The sequence below is a fragment of the Eschrichtius robustus genome, chromosome 13 (assembly GCF_028021215.1).
Source record: "Eschrichtius robustus isolate mEscRob2 chromosome 13, mEscRob2.pri, whole genome shotgun sequence".
NCBI classification, from domain to species: Eukaryota; Metazoa; Chordata; class Mammalia; order Artiodactyla; family Eschrichtiidae; genus Eschrichtius; species Eschrichtius robustus.
In genome coordinates this window covers 91,656,663-91,677,160 of record NC_090836.1, presented here as the reverse complement: position 1 = coordinate 91,677,160, position 20,498 = coordinate 91,656,663, and the positions used below count along the sequence as shown (strand labels likewise).

At 45.3% G+C, this 20,498-nt stretch overlaps 1 protein-coding gene across 2 annotated transcripts in view; it reads right to left on the bottom strand.

Annotated features, from left to right (window-relative positions):
* Nucleotides 1-20,498, bottom strand: part of ABTB3 (ankyrin repeat and BTB domain containing 3) — a 308,462-nt gene that overhangs the window by 24,882 nt on the left and 263,082 nt on the right. Inside the window, exons 7-11 of one of the 2 annotated variants that reach the window (XM_068561159.1) lie at nt 19,483-19,584; nt 17,403-17,496; nt 17,151-17,286; nt 16,265-16,485; nt 14,645-14,823 (exon numbers count right to left, since the gene is read on the bottom strand). In XM_068561159.1, coding sequence (XP_068417260.1) covers nt 14,645-14,823; nt 16,265-16,485; nt 17,151-17,286; nt 17,403-17,496; nt 19,483-19,584 — 732 coding nt within the window. The remainder of the gene's footprint in view (nt 1-14,644; nt 14,824-16,264; nt 16,486-17,150; nt 17,287-17,402; nt 17,497-19,482; nt 19,585-20,498) is intronic. The other variant, XM_068561160.1, reaches the window with a different exon arrangement.

Here is a 20,498-nt window from a genome sequence, read left to right as displayed (position 1 = left end):
TATTTTAACAAGTTTTCTGATGATTCGGATGCTCCCTTTGGTTTGAGAACCACAAGTTTCATATACTGAAATTCTGTCTTGGGTTTGACCTGGGCTGGGGACTGTAAATTTGTTTCCTTTGGTCTAAAGCCTTGCCACACAAACGCGCTCCATCGACCAGCAGCAGTAGTATTGCCTGGGAGCTTGCGAGAAATGCAGACTCTCACCCTAGGCCCACTGAATCAGAATCCGCATTAACATGCCCTGCAGGTGATTCCCATGCATACTAATGTTGGAGAAGCACCGGGTGGTTGGCAGTACTGTGGCCCCTAGAGGACTGCCGTGCCCTAATCCCTGGGACTGTGATATCATGAGATACCACGCTTGTGAATATGTTCTCTTTCAGAGCAAAAGGGACTTGGCAGGAGTAATTTAGGTCACTAACTAGTTGACCTTAAAAGGGGGCGATTACTTTGGATTATCTGGGTGGGCCCACTGTAATCACATGAGCCTTTAAAATTAGAGGCAGAAGAGGAATTCAGAAGGGATGGGGGAGAAGTGGAAGTCAGAGGGACTGGAGGCCTGAGACGGACTCGATGCACTGTTGCTTGGAGACGGCGGGGGCCACATGGTGAGCTTGAGAGGGGATACAGGCCCCAACACTAGGAACAAAATGTGACCCCCCAGCTGACCCCCAGGAAGGAAATGGGGCCTCAGTCCTACAGCCACAAGGAACCGAATTCTACCCAAACCTGAATGAGCTTGCAAGTGGATTCTTCCCGGGTCTCTAGAAAGGAACTCAGCCCTGCTGATTGACACCCCTGATTTTGGTCCTGTGAGACCCTAAGTAGAGAACCCAGCCGAGACCTTGTGCCTGGACTTCTGACCAATGGAAACCATGAGATAGTAAATGGCTGTTGTCTTCAGCCTCTAAATTGTGGTCATGTGTTACTGCAGCAATAGAAACTAATACAGCTCATCTAGAGTTTGCCTATTTTGTCATGCTTCTGACCCCAGTGTGCCCAACACACTGTGGATGCACAGTGAATACTTGCAGATCACAAGAAAGATGAGACCTGTGACCTGCAAGATGCTCTGTGCAGACTGGGTGATGAATGGTGCTGGTCTCACTAGCTGCACCTGGGGTTGTCTTGGGAGCCTTGCTGGTGAGTCAGCCCATCTCATCAACTCGGGGGAAGGAATGAAGATCCAGTTCCTGGATTTCGTGACCCGTAAGAGAAGCCTGAGCAACCGGTGGACTCTTCGTGGGGCTTTTGTTTTTTTTTTTTTCTTTTGGTGGTGGTGGTGGTAGTTGTTTAATTCAATTCAATAGGTACTTATTCAGCATCTAAGAGGTAACCGGCACTGTGAAAGGAGCCATACTGGGGGCAACAGAGGCAGCAGAGCAAGATCCCGTCTCTCCAGGAACTCACAGCTTGGTCTAACTTCACTATGTGTTGTATCACCTGAGAAAGTAAGGACAAGGGCTGTCTGTTCCAAAGGGACAGTCCTCAAGCACTTCAAAATTATCTGGGAGGCACGTAACTCCCCACTCCTAAGTGAGGGCTGCACCTAGTGACTTGATTGCAAAGAGCACAGTCTGGAAAGTGAGGGGGAGGCAACAGTAAGTTTGCTGTGGAGAAACCTGATGAACACAATCTCAGCCAGGTGGTCAAGGTCATCATCACCGGTAATGAGTCATACTGATAGCATGTACACCTGATGTAATGAGAAAGGCACTTTACCTCGATGGTCATCCTTCCCAAACCCACAATCTCAGTCTAAATCGTGAGACAAATACTGCATACTCCACTAGAGGGGCAGCCTACAAAATATGTGACCAGTACTCCTCAAAAACTGTCATGGTCATCCAAAACAAGGAAAGTCTGAGAAACTGCCTCAGCCAAGAGGAGCTTAAGGAGGCATGACAGCTAAAGGTAACGTGGTGTCCTGGAGCAGAAAAAGACACTAGATTAAAAACCGAGGAAACAGGAATAAAGTACTTAGCTAACAATAACGTATCCATGTTGGTTCACTGATTATAACAAATGTACCATACTAATGCAGGATGTTAATAACGGGGGAAGCAGGTGAGGGGCTGTAGGGGAACTCTCTGTGCTGTCTTCTCCATTTTTCTGTAAATCTAAAGTCATTCCAAAAAATGAAGTCTATTATTAAAAGAAAAGCTGCCCAGTGAGGAAATAGGAACATTATGATGAAAGCACTAGAAGTTCAGGAGAGAAAGGGAAAGAAGACGGGTCATCAACAGTTCCCTAGGCTTGACTCATTCATCCCCCAAAGGTTTCTTGAATGTAAACTTTCCCTCATGCACTAAGCTATGCTTTCATCCATTCATGAATTCTTTCTTCAAATATTTATTGAGCATCTGCTAAGTGCCAGGCACTGGCTAGACCCTGAGGGCTGGACACTGTGTGAAGGATGATGTTGATGAGCCCAATGCCAGCACCAAAGATGCTGCCATTGCCAAGGCTATCTGGCCGCTTCTCTTTCAGAGATGAGAACCCTAAGAGAAGACTCCCCACTGTGTCCTTGAACTCATCTGTGTTTGTCGAGGTGTCTGCTCTGTGCCCTTTTCTGTGCACTTCCTCCAGACTGTGGGATTGTTGGCATAATTCACTCTGCTTCCCTGGCACGCTGTAATTCTTATAAGTTAACAACACTTGCGGGGTTGGTCTACCCTATGGATTTGGTTAGCTCTGGACCCGAACCTGAAGACAGTGGCTGGAATTAACCAAGCTTGAGGCTCACTCTGTTCTGGGGGTGGGCGTGGGTTGGGTGGCTGTGCTGGGACAGACGCTGACACTCTCCTCTGAGTGACACATTTAAGCATGGTGCTTTTAGCTCAAAGGGCCACAAGGCTCAAGCCCCAGGGGCAGCAGGCCAGCCTCAGCATGCAGGCTCTGACCTGGGAGGCCTGGGCTGGGAGAGGTAGGTCTGGCCAGGCTCACGTACATGGCAGCCGGTTAGCGGTTGTCACTGGCGTGCCGCTGGGTACCTGGAATTCAGGTTTCTCATGGAAAACGCTGGGTACGTGTGCTCATGGGGTGAATTTGGGTCGTCGGGACTCAGAACTGTGCGGCTACATAGAACTAGACAGGAATGAAGCCACGTTCCTAACACCACGGTTACCAGGAGACTCCCCTGAGATGGATTCCTGTGGATTTGGGGGCTGACATCCTTCCTCTCCTCCTCTAACCCCTCACTCCTCTCCTAAAAAGATACTGAAACAGGACCGCCACAGCAACAGTCAGCTCTACCCACCACCAGAGCCTCCCATCAAGCCTCTTAGATAGCCTCAACCACCAGAGGGCAGACAACAGAAGCAAGAAAAACTACAATCCTGCAGCCTGTGGACCAAAAACCACAGTTACAGAAAGATAGACAAGATGAAAAGGCAGAGGGCTATGTACCAGATGAAGGAACAAGAAAAAACCCCAGAAAAACAACTAAATGAAGTGGAGATAGGCAACCTTCCAGAAAAAGAATTCAGAATAATGATAGTGAAGATGATCCAGGACCTCGGAATAAGAATGGAGGCAAAGATTGAGAAGATGCAAGAAATGATTAACAAAGACCTAGAAGAATTAAAGAACAAACAAACAGAGATGACCAATACAATAACTGAAATGAAAACTACACTAGAAGGAATCAATAGCAGAATAACTGAGGCAGAAGAACGGATAAGTGACCTGGAAGACAGAATGGTGGAATTCACTGCTGCGGAACAGACTAAAGAAAAAAGAATGAAAAGAAATGAAGACAGCCTAAGAGACCTCTGGGACAACATTAAACGCAACAACATTCGCATTATAGGGGTCCCAGAAGGAGAAGAGAGAGAGAAAGGACCAGAGAAAATATTTGAAGAGATTATAGTCGAAAACTTCCCTAACATGGGAAAGGAAATAGCCACCCAAGTCCAGGAAGCGCAGAGAGTCCCATACAGAATAAACCCAAGGAGAAACACGCCGAGACACATAGTAATCAAAGTGGCAAAAATTAAAGACAAAGAAAAATTATTGAAAGCAGCAAGGGAAAAACGACAAATAACATACAAGGGAACTCCCATAAGGTTAACAGCTGATTTCTCAGCAGAAACTCTGCAAGCCAGAAGGGAGTGGCATGATATACTTAAAGTGATGAAAGGGAAGAACCTACAACCAAGATTACTCTACCCGGCAAGGATCTCATTTAGATTTGATGGAGAAATCAAAAGCTTTAGAGACAAGCAAAAGCTAAGAGAATTCAGCACCACCAAACCAGCTCTACAACAAATGCTAAAGGAACTTCTCTAAGTGGGAAACACAAGAGAAGAAAAGGACCTACAAAAACAAACCCAAAACAATTAAGAAAATGGTCATAGGAACATACATATCGATAATTACCTTAAACGTGAATGGATTAAATGCCCCAACCAAAAGACATAGACTGGCTGAATGGATACAAAAACAAGACCCATATATATGCTGTCTACAAGAGACCCACTTTAGACCTAGGGACACATACAGACTGAAAGTGAGGGGATGGAAAAAGATATTCCATGCAAATGGAAATCAAAAGAAAGCTGGAGTAGCTATACTCATATCAGATAAAATAGACTTTAAAATAAAGAATGTTACAAGAGACAAGGAAGGACACTACATAATGATCCAGGGATCAATCCAAGAAGAAGATATAACAATTATAAATATATATGGACCCAACATAGGAGCACCTCAATACATAAGGCAACTGCTAACAGCTATAAAAGAGGAAATCGACAGTAACACAATAATAGTGGGGGACTTTAACACTTCACTTACACCAATGGACAGATCATCCAAAATGAAAATAAATAAGGAAACAGAAGCTTTAAATGACACAATAGACCAGATAGATTTAATTGATATATATAGGACATTCCATCCAAAAACAGCAGATTACACGTTCTTCTCAAGTGCGCACGGAACATTCTCCAGGATAGATCACATCTTGGGTCACAAATCAAGCCTCAGTAAATTTAAGAAAATTGAAATCATATCAAGCATCTTTTCTGACCACAACGCTATGAGATTAGAAATGAATTACAGGGAAAAAAACGTAAAAAAGACAAACACATGGAGGCTAAACAATACGTTACTAAATAACCAAGAGATCACTGAAGAAATCAAAGAGGAAATCAAAAAATACCTAGAGACAAATGACAATGAAAACACGACGACCCAAAACCTATGGGATGCAGCAAAAGCAGTTCTAAGAGGGAAGTTTATAGCTATACAAGCCTACCTAAAGAAACAAGAAAAATCTCAAGTAAACAATCTAACCTTACACCTAAAGAAACTAGAGAAAGAAGAACAAACAAAACCCAAAGTTAGCAGAAGGAAAGAAATCATAAAGATTAGAGCAGAAATAAATGAAATAGAAACAAAGAAAACAATAGCAAAGATCAATAAAACTAAATAAAAGCTGGTGCTTTGAGAAGATAAACAAAATTGATAAGCCATTAGCCAGACTCATCAAGAAAAAGAGGGAGAGGACTCAAATCAATAAAATCAGAAATGAAAAAGGAGAAGTTACAACAGACACCGCAGAAATACAAAGCATCCTAAGAGACTACTACAAGCAACTTTATGCCAACAAAATGGACAACCTGGAAGAAATGGACAAATTCTTAGAAAGGTATAACCTTCCAAGACTGAATCAGGAAAAAGCAGAAAATATGAACAGACCAATCACAAGTAATGAAATTGAAACTGTGATTAAAAATCTTCCAACAAACAAAAGTCCAGGACCAGATGCCTTCACAGGTGAATTCTATCAAACATTTAGAGAAGAGCTAACACCCATCCTTCTCAAACTCTTCCAAAAAATTGCAGAGGAAGGAACACTCCCAAACTCATTCTATGAGGCCACCATCACCCTGATACCAAAACCAGACAAAGACACTACAAAAAAAGAAAATTACAGACCAATATCACTGATGAATATAGATGCAAAAATCCTCAACAAAATACTAGCAAACAGAATCCAACAACACATTAAAAGGATCATACACCACGATCAAGTGGGATTTATCCCAGGGATGCAAGGATTCTTCAATATATGCAAATCAATCAATGTGATACACCATATTAACAAATTGAAGAATAAAAACCATATGATCATCTCAATAGATGCAGAAAAAGCTTTTGACAAAATTCAACACCCATTTCTGATAAAAACTCTCCAGAAAGTGGGCATAGAGGGAACCTACCTCAACATAATAAAGGCCATAAAAAAAAAAAAAAAAAAAGATACTGAAACACTTTCTCTTCTTCACAAAGGAGTGCTAGGATTGATCCCAAAGGTCCTTTTCAGGTGGCTTAGGCGGGGGTTCTACACAGCGGTAAAAACATGGACAAGGGGGCCAGATGGGACTGGGCCCCCGTCCTGGCTCCTCACTCACTAGCTCTGTGACCTTAGGAAAGTGACTCAGCCTCTCTGGGTTTTGGTGTTCTCTTCCAAAGTGGATTAAAACTACCTGCTTGGTGAGGTGGCTATGAGAGCTAAAAAGGATAACACATCCCAATATACCGCTGAACCAAAGGAAACTGCCGAGATTTGACCATTTTTAACCCCCAAAACAGCAATTTCCCATAATTCAGACGAATCCCTATTTTTCTAGATCCTAAAATGTCATAAAATTAATGGCAGCTTTTAGGAAGAGGAAAAAGAAACTCACCACATTAAACACACACAGCCATTTTTAAGATCCATTTAACTTGAGAAATGCTGGAAGGTGGAAAAAGCTGTGTCTCAGAATCAAGAGAATGCGGGATTACTGTTACTATCTGGGGACACTGGCAGTGAGTTCTCTGCCTCAATCCACTGTCAACAGCGATTGACTCTTCCCTGCAGGGGCCCCTCCCTTGCGGGATGCACTGGGCTGACCTGTGAGCAGTGAGCTGCTCTGCGCTGCCACACGCCTGAGAAAGGTGGAGGTGGGAAGGGTCCCCACCTCCAGAGGATTCTGCGAGGTCAGCATGTGGCCCCACTGGAGTTGTGCACAAGATGAAACTGAACACACAATGAACTCAAGTGCTTTTAAATAGTCATCCATGTGTTTTGATATGTACCTTTTATTCACGGCAAGTGACGAAGGTTTTCAATTTATGGTAGTAATACAATGTTTCCTTTCTAAATACATTTAATGGAAGGCAAATTGATTTAAAGAAAAATATCAGTGGAAATACCCTTGAGGAATGAAAGGGAAATCAGACATCATCAGATGAGGGAAAACTAAAAGAATTTGTCACCAGGAGACCTACCCTAAAAGCATAGCTGAAGAAAGTTCTCTAAACAGAAAGGACAGAGGAAGGAATCTTGGGACATCAGGAAGAAAGAACACGGTAAACAAAAATATGGATAAACATAATAGGTTTTCTTTCTTCTCTTGAGTTTCCTAATTATGTTTGATGGTTGATGCAAAAATTATAAGTGTCTGATGTGGTTCTAAATGTATGTAGATGAAATATTTAAAGACAATTATGTCATAGATGGGGGAGGGTAAAGGGACATAAAGGGAAGTAAGGTTTCTGTACTTTACTTGAATTGGTAAAATGAAGACACCAGTAGTCTATGATGTTATACACACACACACACACACACACACACACACACACACACACACACACAATAATACTGCAAGCAACCACTAGAAAAACTATACAAAGGGATACACTCAAAAACACTACAGACATATAAAAATGGAATTTAAAAAGTGTTCAAGTAGTCCACAAGAAGGCAGAAAAAGAAAAGAGAAAAAAGAGAGACCAAACAGAAAACCAAAAATAAGATGGCAGACTTAAGCCCTAAAGTAGCAATAACTGAGTAAAATATAAATGGTCTCAATATACCAATTAAAAAACAGAGATTGGCAGAGTGGATGAAAAGCCCAACTATATGCTTTTTACAAGAAAGTCACTTCAAATCTAATAAAACAGGCAAGGTGAGAGTAAAGGATGGAAAAAATATATCACATGAACATTAATCAAAGGAAAGCAGGAGTGGCTATATAAGTATTAGATAAAGTAGACTTCAGAGCAAAGAAAATTAGCAGAAGCAGAGAGGGGCATTATATAATGATAAAAGGGTTAATTCACCAAGAAGATATTGCAGTCCTAAATATGTATGCACCAAACAACAGATCTGCAAAATATGTGAATCAAAAACTGACAGAACCAAAAGAAGAAACAGACAAACCCACAATTACAGTTGGAGAATTTAATATCCCTTTCTCAACTGAGAAAATAACTAGACAGAAAATCTGTAGGATATGGAAGAACTCAATAATACCATCAACCAACAGGGTCTTATCGACAGTTATGGAAACACTCCACTCAACAATGGCAGAAAACAGTCTTTTCTTTTTTTTGGCCACATTGCATGGCTTGTGGGATTTTAGTTCCCAGACCAGGGATCGAACCCAGGCTCCCGGCAGTGAAAGCACTGAGTCCTAACCACTGGACCACCAGGGAATTTCTGAAAATGGTCTTTTAAAGTGCCCATGAAACCAAGATAGACCATATCCTGGGCCATAAAACCAACCTCAAAATTTTAAAAGGATTGAAATAATACAGACTGTGTTCTCTGACCACAATGGAATCAACCTAGAAATCAATAACAGAAAGATAACAGGAAAATCTACAAATACTTGGAAACTAAACAACACATTTCTAAATAATTCATAAGTCAAAAAGGAAGTTCCAAGGGAAATAAAAAACACACTGAACTGAATGAAAGTGAGAATAAAAGGTATCAAATTTTGTGGTACACAGCCAGAGTAGTGCTGAGAAAGATATGCATATATAAGAAAAGACGAAAAGTCTCAAATTAATATTCTAAGCTTCTACCTAAAGAACCTGGAAAAAGAAAAACAAAAAAAGAAAAAAAAAAAAAAAAGAAAAAAAAAGAAAAACAAAATAAGCCCAAAGCAAGCAAATAATAAAGATAAGAGCAGCGATCAATGTAACTTAAAACAGAAGAGTAGTAGAGAGAGAAGACACAAATTAACAAAATCAAGAATGAAACAGGGGCTATCACTACAGACTCTGTAGACATCAGAAGGGTAATAAGGGAATATGATGAGCAACTCTACACACATACATTTGACAACGTAGATGAAATGGACCAATTCCCTGAAAAACACAAAGTACCCCACCTCACTCAATATTAAGTAGATAATTTGAATAGCTCTGTAACTATTAAAGAAATTGAATTTGTAATTTAAAAAACTCCCCTTAAAGAAATCTGCAAGACCAAATTGAAAAGGAAGAAATGAAACCATCTCTACTTGCAGATGACATGATTATCTAAGTAGAAAAATCCCAATAAATCTGCAAAATACTCCTGGAACTAATAAATGAGTTCAGCAAGGTCACAGGATATGAGATAAACATACAAAAATCAACTGTATTTCCATATGCTAGCAATGAACACATGGACAAAAAATTAAAAACATAACATCATTTACAATTGTTAAAAAAAGAGAAATAGTTATGTGTAAATCTAATAAAACATGTCCAGGACTTGTACCCTGAAAACTCACAATATTGATGAAAGAAATCAAAGAAGATCTAAAGACACCAAGAGACTAACATGTTCATGGACTGAAAGACTTAACATAGAAAAGATGTCAATTCTCCCTAAACTGTTATAGAGGTTTAACACAATTCCTATCAGTCTCAGCAAGATTTCTGTTTTTGTTCATATAGCAAATTTGTTCCAAAATTTATATGGAAAGGCAAAGAACTAACATAGCTAAATTCATTTTGTGAAAGAAGAATGAAATGGAAGGAACCAATTTACCCAATTTCAAGATTTATTTTATAGCTATAGTAATTAGGACTGTGTGGTAATGGTGGAGGGACAGACACTTAGATCAATGGAACAGAATGGAAAACCCAGAAACAGACCCACACAAATATGCCCAACTGACTTGACAAAATTGCAAGAGTAATTTGATGAAAGAGAGATAGACTTTTCAACAAATGGTGCTGGAGCAATTGAACATCCACTGGCAAAACAAAAACAAAAACAAAACAACTTTGCTCTGAGTCCCGCACTTCATACAAAAATTAACTCAAAATGAAAATGAATCACAGACTTCAGCGTAAAACAGAAAACTATAAAAATTCTAGGAAAAATTGCAGGAGGAAATCTTCATGCTTTAGGGCTAGGCAAAGCATTCTAATACTTGACACCAAAGCATAAGCTCCATAAAAGGAAAAACTTAAATTGGACTTCCTCGAAATGGAAGCTCTGTGAAAGACCCTGTTAAGAGGATAAGAAGACAAGCTACAGAGTGGGAGAAAGTATTTGCAAACCATGTATCTGACAAAAGACTATTTTCTAGAATTTACAAAGAACTCTCAAAATTCAACAGGGAGGGACTTCCCTGGTGGTGCAGTGGTTAAGAGTCTGCCTGTCAACGCAGGGGACATGGGTTTGAGCCCTGGTCCGGAAAGATCCCACATGCTGCGGAGCAACTAAGCCTGTGCAACACAACTCCTGAGCCTGCACTCTAGAGCCCGTGAGCCACAACTACTGAGCCCACATGCCGCAACTACTGAAGCCCGCACGCCTAGAGCCCGTGCTCTGCAACAAGAGAAGCCACCGTGACGAGAAGCCTGCGCACCGCAACGAAGAGCAGCCCCCGCTCACCACAACTAGAGAAAACCCTCGCGCAGCAACAGAGACACAATGCAGCCATAAATAAATAAATAAATAAATAAATGAATAAATAAATAAATAAATAAATAAAAAATTCAACAGTGAAAAACCAAACAATTTAATTAGAACACAGGCAAAAGACACAAAGAGACATTTCACTGAAGAGGATATACAGATGGCAAATAAACACACGAAAATATGTTCAACATCATTAGCCATTTAGAGAAATGCAAATTAAAACCACAATGAGATACCACTTATACATCTACCAGAATGGCTAAAATAAAACATAGCAATAGCACCAAACAGGGAGGATGTGGAGAAACTTCATTACCCATACTTCGCTGGTGGGAATATAAAATGGTGCAGCCACTCTCAAGGACAGTTTAGCAGTTTCTTTAAAAACTAAACATGCAACCTCTATACAAACCAGCAATTGCACTCCTGAGCATTTATCCCAGAGAAATGAAGACTTATATTCATATCAAAAACCTGTGCAGGAATGTTTATAACAGCTTTATTTGTAATAGCTCAGAACTGGAAACAACTCAGATGTCCTTCAGTGGTGAGTGGTTAATAAACTGTGATCCGTCCATACCACAGAGTACTAGTCAGCAATAGAAAGAATCAAACTATCAACACATGCAACGACCTGGAAGAATCTTCAGAGAATTATGCTGAGTGAGAAAATCCAGTCCTAAGAAGTTACATACTGTATGATTCCATTTAAATCACATTCTTGAAATGACAAAATTAGAGAAATGGAGACCGGATTAGTGGTTACCGGGGCATAAGGAGGGAGTGAGGGCAGAAGAGATATGGGTGTGGCTCTAAAAGGGCAACATGGGGGATCCTTATGGTGATGGGAGTTTTCTGCATGTTTACTGTATCATGTCAATATCTTGGTTGTGATATTTAACTGTCATTTTGCAAGATATTGCCAATGGGGGAAACAAAGTATCTCTCCGTATGTTTTCTTACAACTGCATGGGACTCTACAATTGTCTCAAAATAAAAAGTTTAATTTACAAAACTCAATTTTAAAACAGTGGAAAAAACCCCTAAAAACGTGCATAAACCACAAGGAAGAGAAAAAACACATAGCTCATGTCTCACCCTTGGCTAAAGCCTCCAGTGGTGTTCTATTCAGTTCACATGGAGAGAAACCCCAATGTCCACCATGGAGAAAGTCTCCGTGCCATTTGATTTCATCTCCTACACTTTCTCCTGTGTCCCACTGCTTCCTGCTGCCCCAGCACATCAAGCACGTTCCCACCTGGAGCCTGAGCTCCTGCAGTTCCCCCACTTGGAATGCTTTCCCTCCAGACCTCTGCGTGGCTGGAAGCTTTTCCTCACTTAGGTGGTTGTTCACATGCTACCTCCTCTGGGAGACTTTTCTTACCATCCTCTCTAAATTAGATCTTGCGTGCTCCACCCGCCAGAGACTACATCGTTGTCCAAGTTCATTTTTTTCATAGCATTTATCATGCTCTCACTCTCTTTTGCTGATGTATTTCCTTGCGTACTATGTGTCTGCCCCTCCCCTGGCCACAGTAAGTTCCATAAAGAAGGTAAAGAAGGTCCTGTCACCCCTGTAGCCTAGTGGGCACTCATGACTACAGAATGAATAAATGCCCAGAGGAGTTATGTGTGGGAGAAATGGGCCAGGAGATCTCTTTAAACAGATGTATTTTAAAAAATGACTGTATTGTTCTACTCCTGGGGAACTCTAGAGACACGGAACCCTTTTAAAGATAAAATTTATAACTGGGGGCAAAAAAGCACATTTGCAACTAGATTTCAAGTAACGTATGACCGAGCACGAGTCACGGATGGGCAGAAGGCATTGCTTCACTTTACAGGATGGTTGTATTTCTGTGAGTTGACCGTAAAGCGGATTTATTTACAGGAATTCTATATTCTTACCCACTACTCTGATAGAACCAGGTATTTGCGCCCACAGAACAGCAGACATGATGAGAACAGGAATCCGTTAGTGGAGGGAGAAGGGACAATGCTAGCTAGTTGTGTGATGCATGGCTTCTCCTTTCCTCCAATAGGACACTTTCTGAAGGCAGAGTTTTGCAGCACTTTCTCAACTCTCTGAACTTCTCTGCCACCATCTCTCTCCAGACATCTTTTGACCTCAGGAACATCACCGTGTTTGGGGACTGCTTGACTTGCTCGGGCAGCCACGGGAAATTATCACCTCTTTGCCCCCTGTGGTCAGTGTACATGATGATGTAATACCACATCTCACCAGTAGGGGTTGCCATTGACCCCCTATAAGGGCAAACTTGACTCTTGAAAGCACCCTTTTCCCCAGACTTGCCCCACCTCCTGACCACGAGCTGCTCCTGCCCCATCCCTGGCTCCCCCCACCCTCCAAGATCAGTACAGCTGACCGGGAGCAGGCTCTAGTCCACATCTGCCAAAGGCCCCTGCCTTCTTCCAGGCCTCCAGCTGCTGCTTTCAGCTGCTGTTGGCTGCCCTTTCAGGGTCGTGGCTGAGTGGGGTATAAGGGGCCTGCTGGGGTGCTAGCAATGTTCCATTTCTCAGTCTGGGTGCTGACCACACAGGTAAGTTTACCTTGTGAAAATTCATTAGGCTCTATAGTTATGATCTGGGCACTTTTCTGATGTATCTCATTCTTCAAAGTAAAGTTTACTTTAAAAATCCATAGATTAGGTTTCCTTAATACATAGGGCGCCTTAGTCATTTCTGGAACTCCCACTACAGCCCGTAGAAGGAAAAAAAAAAAAAAAAACAAACCAAACCAAAAACCAATTAGAACACCAAGACCCTGGGAACAGACCCAGCAATGATTTTTCACTAAGGTGGTTTCTTAGGTAGTTTCAGGCCTTATTTATTTATTTTTCAAGTTGCAGGGTGAGGGGTGAGGGGCAGGGAGAGTTTGGTTTGGAAATACTTCCAGCAGGTTTTGCTCTTTGTGGAATCACTGAGGCTCATTACCCGAGGGCCGGCACACCTCCTCCCATTTGGGGTCTCAGTGGGGCCTGACATCAAGCACAAATCCAGCCCACAGAGGCTGAGACTCTGGTGCTAATGAGAATACCTAATGGGACCGGCTCTGGACCCCAGGCCAGGTGCTCCAAGGCTCAGGAAGCAGCTGGGTGTGCTGCTGTTGCTTTGCTGCGGGGCCATCCCTGCCACCTGGAGAAGGCTGCTCCCCCTCTCCACTCTTGACAGCTCCCTGGCCAAGCCTGGCAGGGGAACCCACGCTGCCCTTCTGGTTCAGAGGCCTACTTCCCTGACACTTCACAGGCTACCACTATCTTAGGACCCCAGGGTCCTGCAAAGCCTGTTGTGAAGGGGTTGCGGCATTTCCCTGCTGCTGGGAACATAGTGTCAGCAGGAATTCAGAGGCCCTTGAGGAAGGGGTGAGCCTCAAGCACCAGGCTCAAACGATCCTCAGACCTGAAAAGGCTTCTCAGGGCCTGGCTTTCCAGGGACCTTGGCAGGGTCTGCATCCTGTCGACCTAGAGAGCTACACCCATTTCTCTCTTCCTGCTGGATTCCTAATGTCCAGCCAGGCCTGCCCTGGTCTCGGCACCTCAGTGACACCTTCCCTGAGCATCTCACACCCCTCAGAGCCTGTGCCACCCAATTTAACATTGTTTCACAAACCACCTCAGATGTCCTTGGGGCCCATGGGTGGGCTTTAGCTCCCCAGCTTTCATGCAAATTCCCCAGGCTGGAAGATATCTTTTACTTTGTCCCACGTGCCCAAGTGCCTTGGGACATAACAGGTGTTCAATAAAGCGGCTGCCCCATGAAAGGCTGTACAAATAGCTGTAACCAGCTGGGGTACATTTGCACCAGCGCTGTGACTGCAGGGAGCCCACCCGTGGGACAGGGTCAGGCTCAGGGAGCACGGAGATCAGAGCCTCCGGCCTTTCTCTCTGCCCGCGAGCACAACGGCGTTAAGCCCTCATACCTTGCTGGCTTTCAAGATCTCGAACATGAGGGGCAGGCCCTGGGTGACGAGCTCCTCCGTGTACTCTTCCTCCTGAATGGTCTTAAACTCCTTCAACAGGCACTGAATGAGAGGCCGGCGGTGCTGCAGGAAGGCGATCCGCAAAGACTCCAGCCAGGTGTGCAGGGTCCACGGGACACCTGGAAAGGGGGCGGGCGGGGGTGGGGGAGGGGAGGGGAGGGCAGAAAACAACCAGAGGAGAAGGCGTGTTTTTATCTGGAAGCTGGCCTTTCCCGGGGACATTACCACACCATGAGACCAAGAGCCTGCCTTTCAATGAATAGAGCCAGTGTTGCTTTTTTTTTCCCCCAAAGACTCGCAGAAGTTGAAATTAAAGGTTGTAATTCGATTCCCTTAACTATGGGTGTTTAGTCCTGCACGCTACTCATATTATTAGGGGCTGCATTTTACAAGGTATAATCCTTGTGTAGAATACTGGAATTATAATGCACACTCTTTATGCAGATTGCATCCTTCTGAGTCCTGACTTCCTTCATCTCCATCCCCTCTACATCCGTGCCCAGAGCTTAGAGGTGGTGAAACCCACGGGTGGACCTCACCATCCGCTGCTCTGGTCAGGGCAGATATTTCCATCTGAATATGAAGACACAGGAGGATACTGCTGCCGCTCCCATGTGCAGAACAACATTTCCATCTGCAAGCACTTCATCAGGTCTTTCTCCCTTGATAGAAGCCTCTCCAGCAGCTGATTGCTGTGATTTGCTTCTCCCCCCTCACTGTGAGACTGAGGCACTCGCTACTGTTTATAACAAGCACACGATTCAGGGTCTCGAGCTTCAGAATCAAGCGTCACAGGCTCCCAGGGCAATGGCATAAACGTCCGCCACACTAAACGGCCACCCTCCAAGAGAGACCAGTTTCCAGAACAGCACCAGGGGCCCCTCCTTGGGGCCTCAGCCTACCCTGACCTGCCACAGCCTGTGTTTACAGCCCGTGCTCCATCCTGCTGTTTCTGGGCCGGGGCTAGTGCCCTTAGAGGGGTGAAGGCCAGGCTAGCCTGTTCCCCAGACGCATGGAGGAGATGGCTCTGGCATAGCTCACTCGAGGGAGAGCCACCCCTAACTCTTCCCGAGGGTGGCTTTGCCCCTGAAGTGGGTGCAGCCTTGCTAGGGAAGAGATGCCCTCATCCTAGCTGGTGCCGGCGGCCGCTTCATGGATTTGGGTGCTCTCAGGCAGCGATTCCCCAACCGCTGGGAACCACCTGGGATGATTGTTAAATATAAAGATTTCCAGCCTTTATCCATCCAGACCCTCGACAGCAGAGCCTCTGGGTGTAGGGCCTGGCAATCTGTATTCAGACAAGCTCCCCAGGTGATTCAGATTTCTCACTCAGGGTCCAGAGTTTGGGAATCGTGGAAGGGTGACCTGAGGATGGGACTTCGGGGCTGGCAGGATGCTGCTGTCTGTGGGGATGGTGTGGGGACTTAGCCTGGAAGTGCTCCAACCAGCAAATGAGAAGCTCCCTGGGCTGCGTGGGGTGTGTGCGTGTGTGTGTGTGTGTGTGTGACCTGGAGCTGGGCAAAGGCTCTGTGCCCAGCCTTGGAGGGTCCCCAGACTGACCTATGCTCCTGATATCAATTGTGACATCCACGTAGCCATGCTCAGCGCTGTGATACATGGCCTCCCTCAGGGCTCTGAGTTTGGCCTTGCTGTTGCGGCTGGCACACAGGGGGGATGGGGCTGTCTCCCCCAGGTCAGTCCCCTCGGCCAGAATCTCCTCCAGGGACAGGATATCACTCTTCTCCTTCTCTGGCTGAGCGAGCAGTTTGCGGAACACATTCCTGTCAATCATAAACCCAGAGATGAAGACACTCAGAGATGGAAGGGCTTTGCCAGGGCAGGGACTAGGCAGGGGAAGTGGGGAGACCTCTCACTTGGGACAAGGGAAGGACGGGACCAACTCCAGGGTGGCGGTTTCAGAGGCCTGACCACTGGTGCTACGTTTGGTGGATGGAGGAGATGGTGGGGCAGGTGTGGCTGTGTTTTCTTGAGGACAACTTGGAGCTAAGTGCATTCCCCAAATATCTAGAAGGTTCTAGAACCATCTGCCTGCAGTTTCCCACCCCCCCCATAGTGAATTTGCTTCATTTGGGGTTACGTGTAGTAAAATCTGATGGGGTAAATCCTGAAGGAAATGTAGACAGGAAGTAACCAAACATGAGGGGTTTTACGATTCTTTAAAATGGATTCTTCTCACTTCACGACAGGTGATAGGATGAGTGCTGACCAACCCTGGCAAAGAGTGACGTCTCTGCGAGAGGAAAGCCGGTTGGGGAAGGACCAGACAAGCCAGTCTGAGTGGGCGTGTGCTGCATGAAGCTGGCCAGGCCTGATCTGCCTCTGGGTCCCACATCCAGAGATACAGTGGGTCTGGGGTAGGCTTGGGAATCTGCATTTTTAACAAGCACCACTTGGGACCTCGTGGCTTTGGGCCATCCTAGCCTACCTGTGTCCGTGGGCTGCGGCCTGGCTGAAAGAGTTCATATCACCCTGGGGGGTGGTAGAAATTCCATTCCTGTACATGGTTCCTATCAGGGGGTCCGCGCCACGCTCCAACAGCAAACTAACCAGCTCAAAATTTCCTGCAAGCCCAGAGAAGGGGGTTTTATAAGAGAATCAAGCAAACACACAGTCACAGACACAACAAGGGCCAGCGCGCTGGAGCCCCTTGGCCGGCGTGAGCATCAGCAACTCTTACCTACGGCGGCTGCAAGCTGCAGGGGTGTTTCTGAATAGTTCTCCTCGCCATGCTCCACAGAGCCCTCCACCTTGGCCCCAGCGTCCAGGAGGAGCTGCGGAGGAAGAGAGGCCATTGAGATGTTTAAAGGACATGCATGTGAGGAGACGTCAGGAGAAGGTGGTGGAAATCAGTGTGACGCCAGTGTTCCTGCCCTCCCTCTGGGTCTGTGAGCATGTGCACAGGGGGAGGGCAGTTGCACCTCAGAGGAAAAACCGAGAGCCTCTCGTATCTTCTAGAGCCTCAGATCACTCAAGTTGTGGTCCACGGACAGTAGCACCAGCATCCCCTGGGAGCTTGTTTGAAATGCTGGCTCTGAGGCTCCACCCCAGACCGAATGATGGGAATCCGCACTTCACCAAGTTCTCCAGGTGATTTATATGTACATTAGAAGTCTCTAGAAGCACTGAGCTAGAAGCTCGTGGCACCAGAGTGTTGGAGGACTTCCTTTCGGGGTCGGAGACACAAAGCCTCGGAGAGTATTAGTGGGGTCTCTTCGAACCATAGCAACTCAAGAGTTCTGAAGAACTCTTTGGGGACCCCCAGGGCCAACCAGGGCAAGAATCGCTTCTAGAACATCCTGGAGGGCTCTGAGGACAGCTCAGCAAATGCTGAGTTTCCTGGACAGCAAGATCAGTGAGTAAAGTGGCAGAGTGAGCTTCCAAGAGTGCTGCTGAACATGATTCCATTCTGCGCATTCTCTAAGAGATCTGGGCTTCCTAAAAACAGAGATGCCGTCCATGCTGGATCTCACAGTGAACGTGCTGTCAGCACAGCTGATGTAAAATGAGGGGGAAACATCTGTCTTACCTGCTCAGGGCTACCTGAGGGCACAGTCAGGAAGGGGCTGCCTACCTGGCATTCCATGGTGTGTGCACCTGCTGCGGAGAGGTGACCTGACTTCTGTTTGGCTTTGCTTGGCTACCCACTGCTCCTATTCCTGATTTAAAGGCTGGGGATGCCACTGCATGTTAAGGGATGGCATTTGTGTCCACTAGGCCACCCTCTGACCCCTCCTCTCTTAGATCCCTCCACTAGGAGTGGGCTGGTCATGACGTTCTACAGGCAGAAGCCAGCTCTTGGTGTGACATGTCACGCACTCAACCTCCTGAAACATGACTTCACATCTGTCTTAAGGATTCCCACGACCTAGGAAACAACGAAGGATTCCTGTGGCACTCCAACATTGCCTAGGGGTCCCTAGCACACTATTTTCTGCTCTGCATAATTCTAAGAGGCTTGGACCACATAAAAGGAGGTGAGTTCCTGATGTACCCAAAGCTCAGCATTTATTAGGGTGTCAGATGTGGTCAGGGACCTGGATGCTGATATCTTTTTTCCAATGAAGTAAAGTTTTAAGATCTGGAATAAGCCGAGCTTAAGATCTAGAATATACTAGATGGCTATTCATTGAACACCAACTCTACAACAGCCAGAAAGGGTGCAAGCAAAACACACTTACGTGCCCAAAGGACCTCAGACGAGGACATCTCTCCATACTCGGGGAGCTGTTTCAGAAGACACATGTGAAGACCCTACTCTAGACCTCTTGGATGGGATTCTCCATAAGTGGGATCCAAGCAAGTATCTTTTGGAACCGCTCCCTTGGCGACTTGGATGCTTCTTTCCAGTGGTTGGAAACCACTAGACTCTATGCAAACACTGGGGTCACACCTAAGGGAAGGTTCCAAGTTCTCACACCAGCCAGGTCTTACGTTCATGTTACAACAAGCAAAAATGAACAAATCCACAAAATCACAGCTCAGGCCCCACCCCCGAGCAACTGGGAACAACTTGGTAAGTTTGCCACTCCGCGTGTGAGGCTGCATGTGGGTATGTGTTAAGTTCATATTGGTTAGAGCCAGGCCATATAGAGCATTACATATAATATTTTCATTCATATGCTATGAATGTGCTATATTTACCTGCAATTAACCAATATGAATCTCTTAGGGAATAGGCATGCCGGGAGAGGTACAAATTTGCGCAATGAAAGAGGTAAAATTAAAGGTCAGATGTGGATAGGGAAATACGTTAATACCTGAACTACAGGAATATGTCCATGCAACACAGCAAAAGTCAGAGCCGTCCAATGGCGGGTCTCAGGGTGGACGGATGGATATTTATGAGGAGTACTGACAACCTATAAACAAATTGAAGTTATTTTCAAAATGTGACCTTCACAATACTTAGACCAGCAAATCTGACCTATCTGTGGCTGGGCAGGTGGGCTAGATATGTACAAAAGGACGTCCTAGAAGGTGCCTCGGGAAACACTGGAGATGTGGGGTAGTGACTTTATATCCTCCGTCACAATGAGGACTCCTTTGCTTCTCGTCTGAAGAGAGATGAATGGATGATTTCTGACCACCTCTAAGGAGCCTTGGAGAAGCTGTAACGGTGGCTACAACGAGCCTGTTCCCCTGCCTGTCTCCTCTTCCTGCTTAAGGGAGGGTGCTGCTTCTGAGAGCTACAGGATGTCAGGTGGTGTGAGGCCGCTACCATCACATCCACATCTCTAGGGGAAATCCTTGGCAGCGGCAAACCCCGTGCAAGGGGAGGTCTGCTTCGAGCTTTCAAGCCAAGCAATACCACCAGCCATCTGATGGAGGAACATCATCATCTGGTCACAGCTGACCCCACACTGTCCTCATTTCATTCTTCTGCTGGCTTCCCGGTTGACAAGGACCCTCGTGCTACTGGAAACCTAGGCACAAACCTTCCCTGGGCACACCACGAATGAGCAATCTGATATTGGCCTTCCCATATGGGGACCTCAAAACACCCCAGGCCAAGAGAGAGGCTGCAGGACAGCTAAAGGTTAGGGTTCTGCAGGATTGCCACCTACGCATGGCTTTTCTTCCAGACACTCCTGGGCCCATAGTAGCCGCGATGCCTGCTGCTTTCAGAGCAGTTGATTTCACTAATCACCGGCGGGGGGAGGACCTTGAGCTGGGAGCTGTGGGATGGGCTAGAGGACCAGAGAACCCCACCAGGACCCAAAGTTGACGAGCCCTTGCAGAGATGTGCACAGTGCTTGGGGATTCGTAGCAGGAA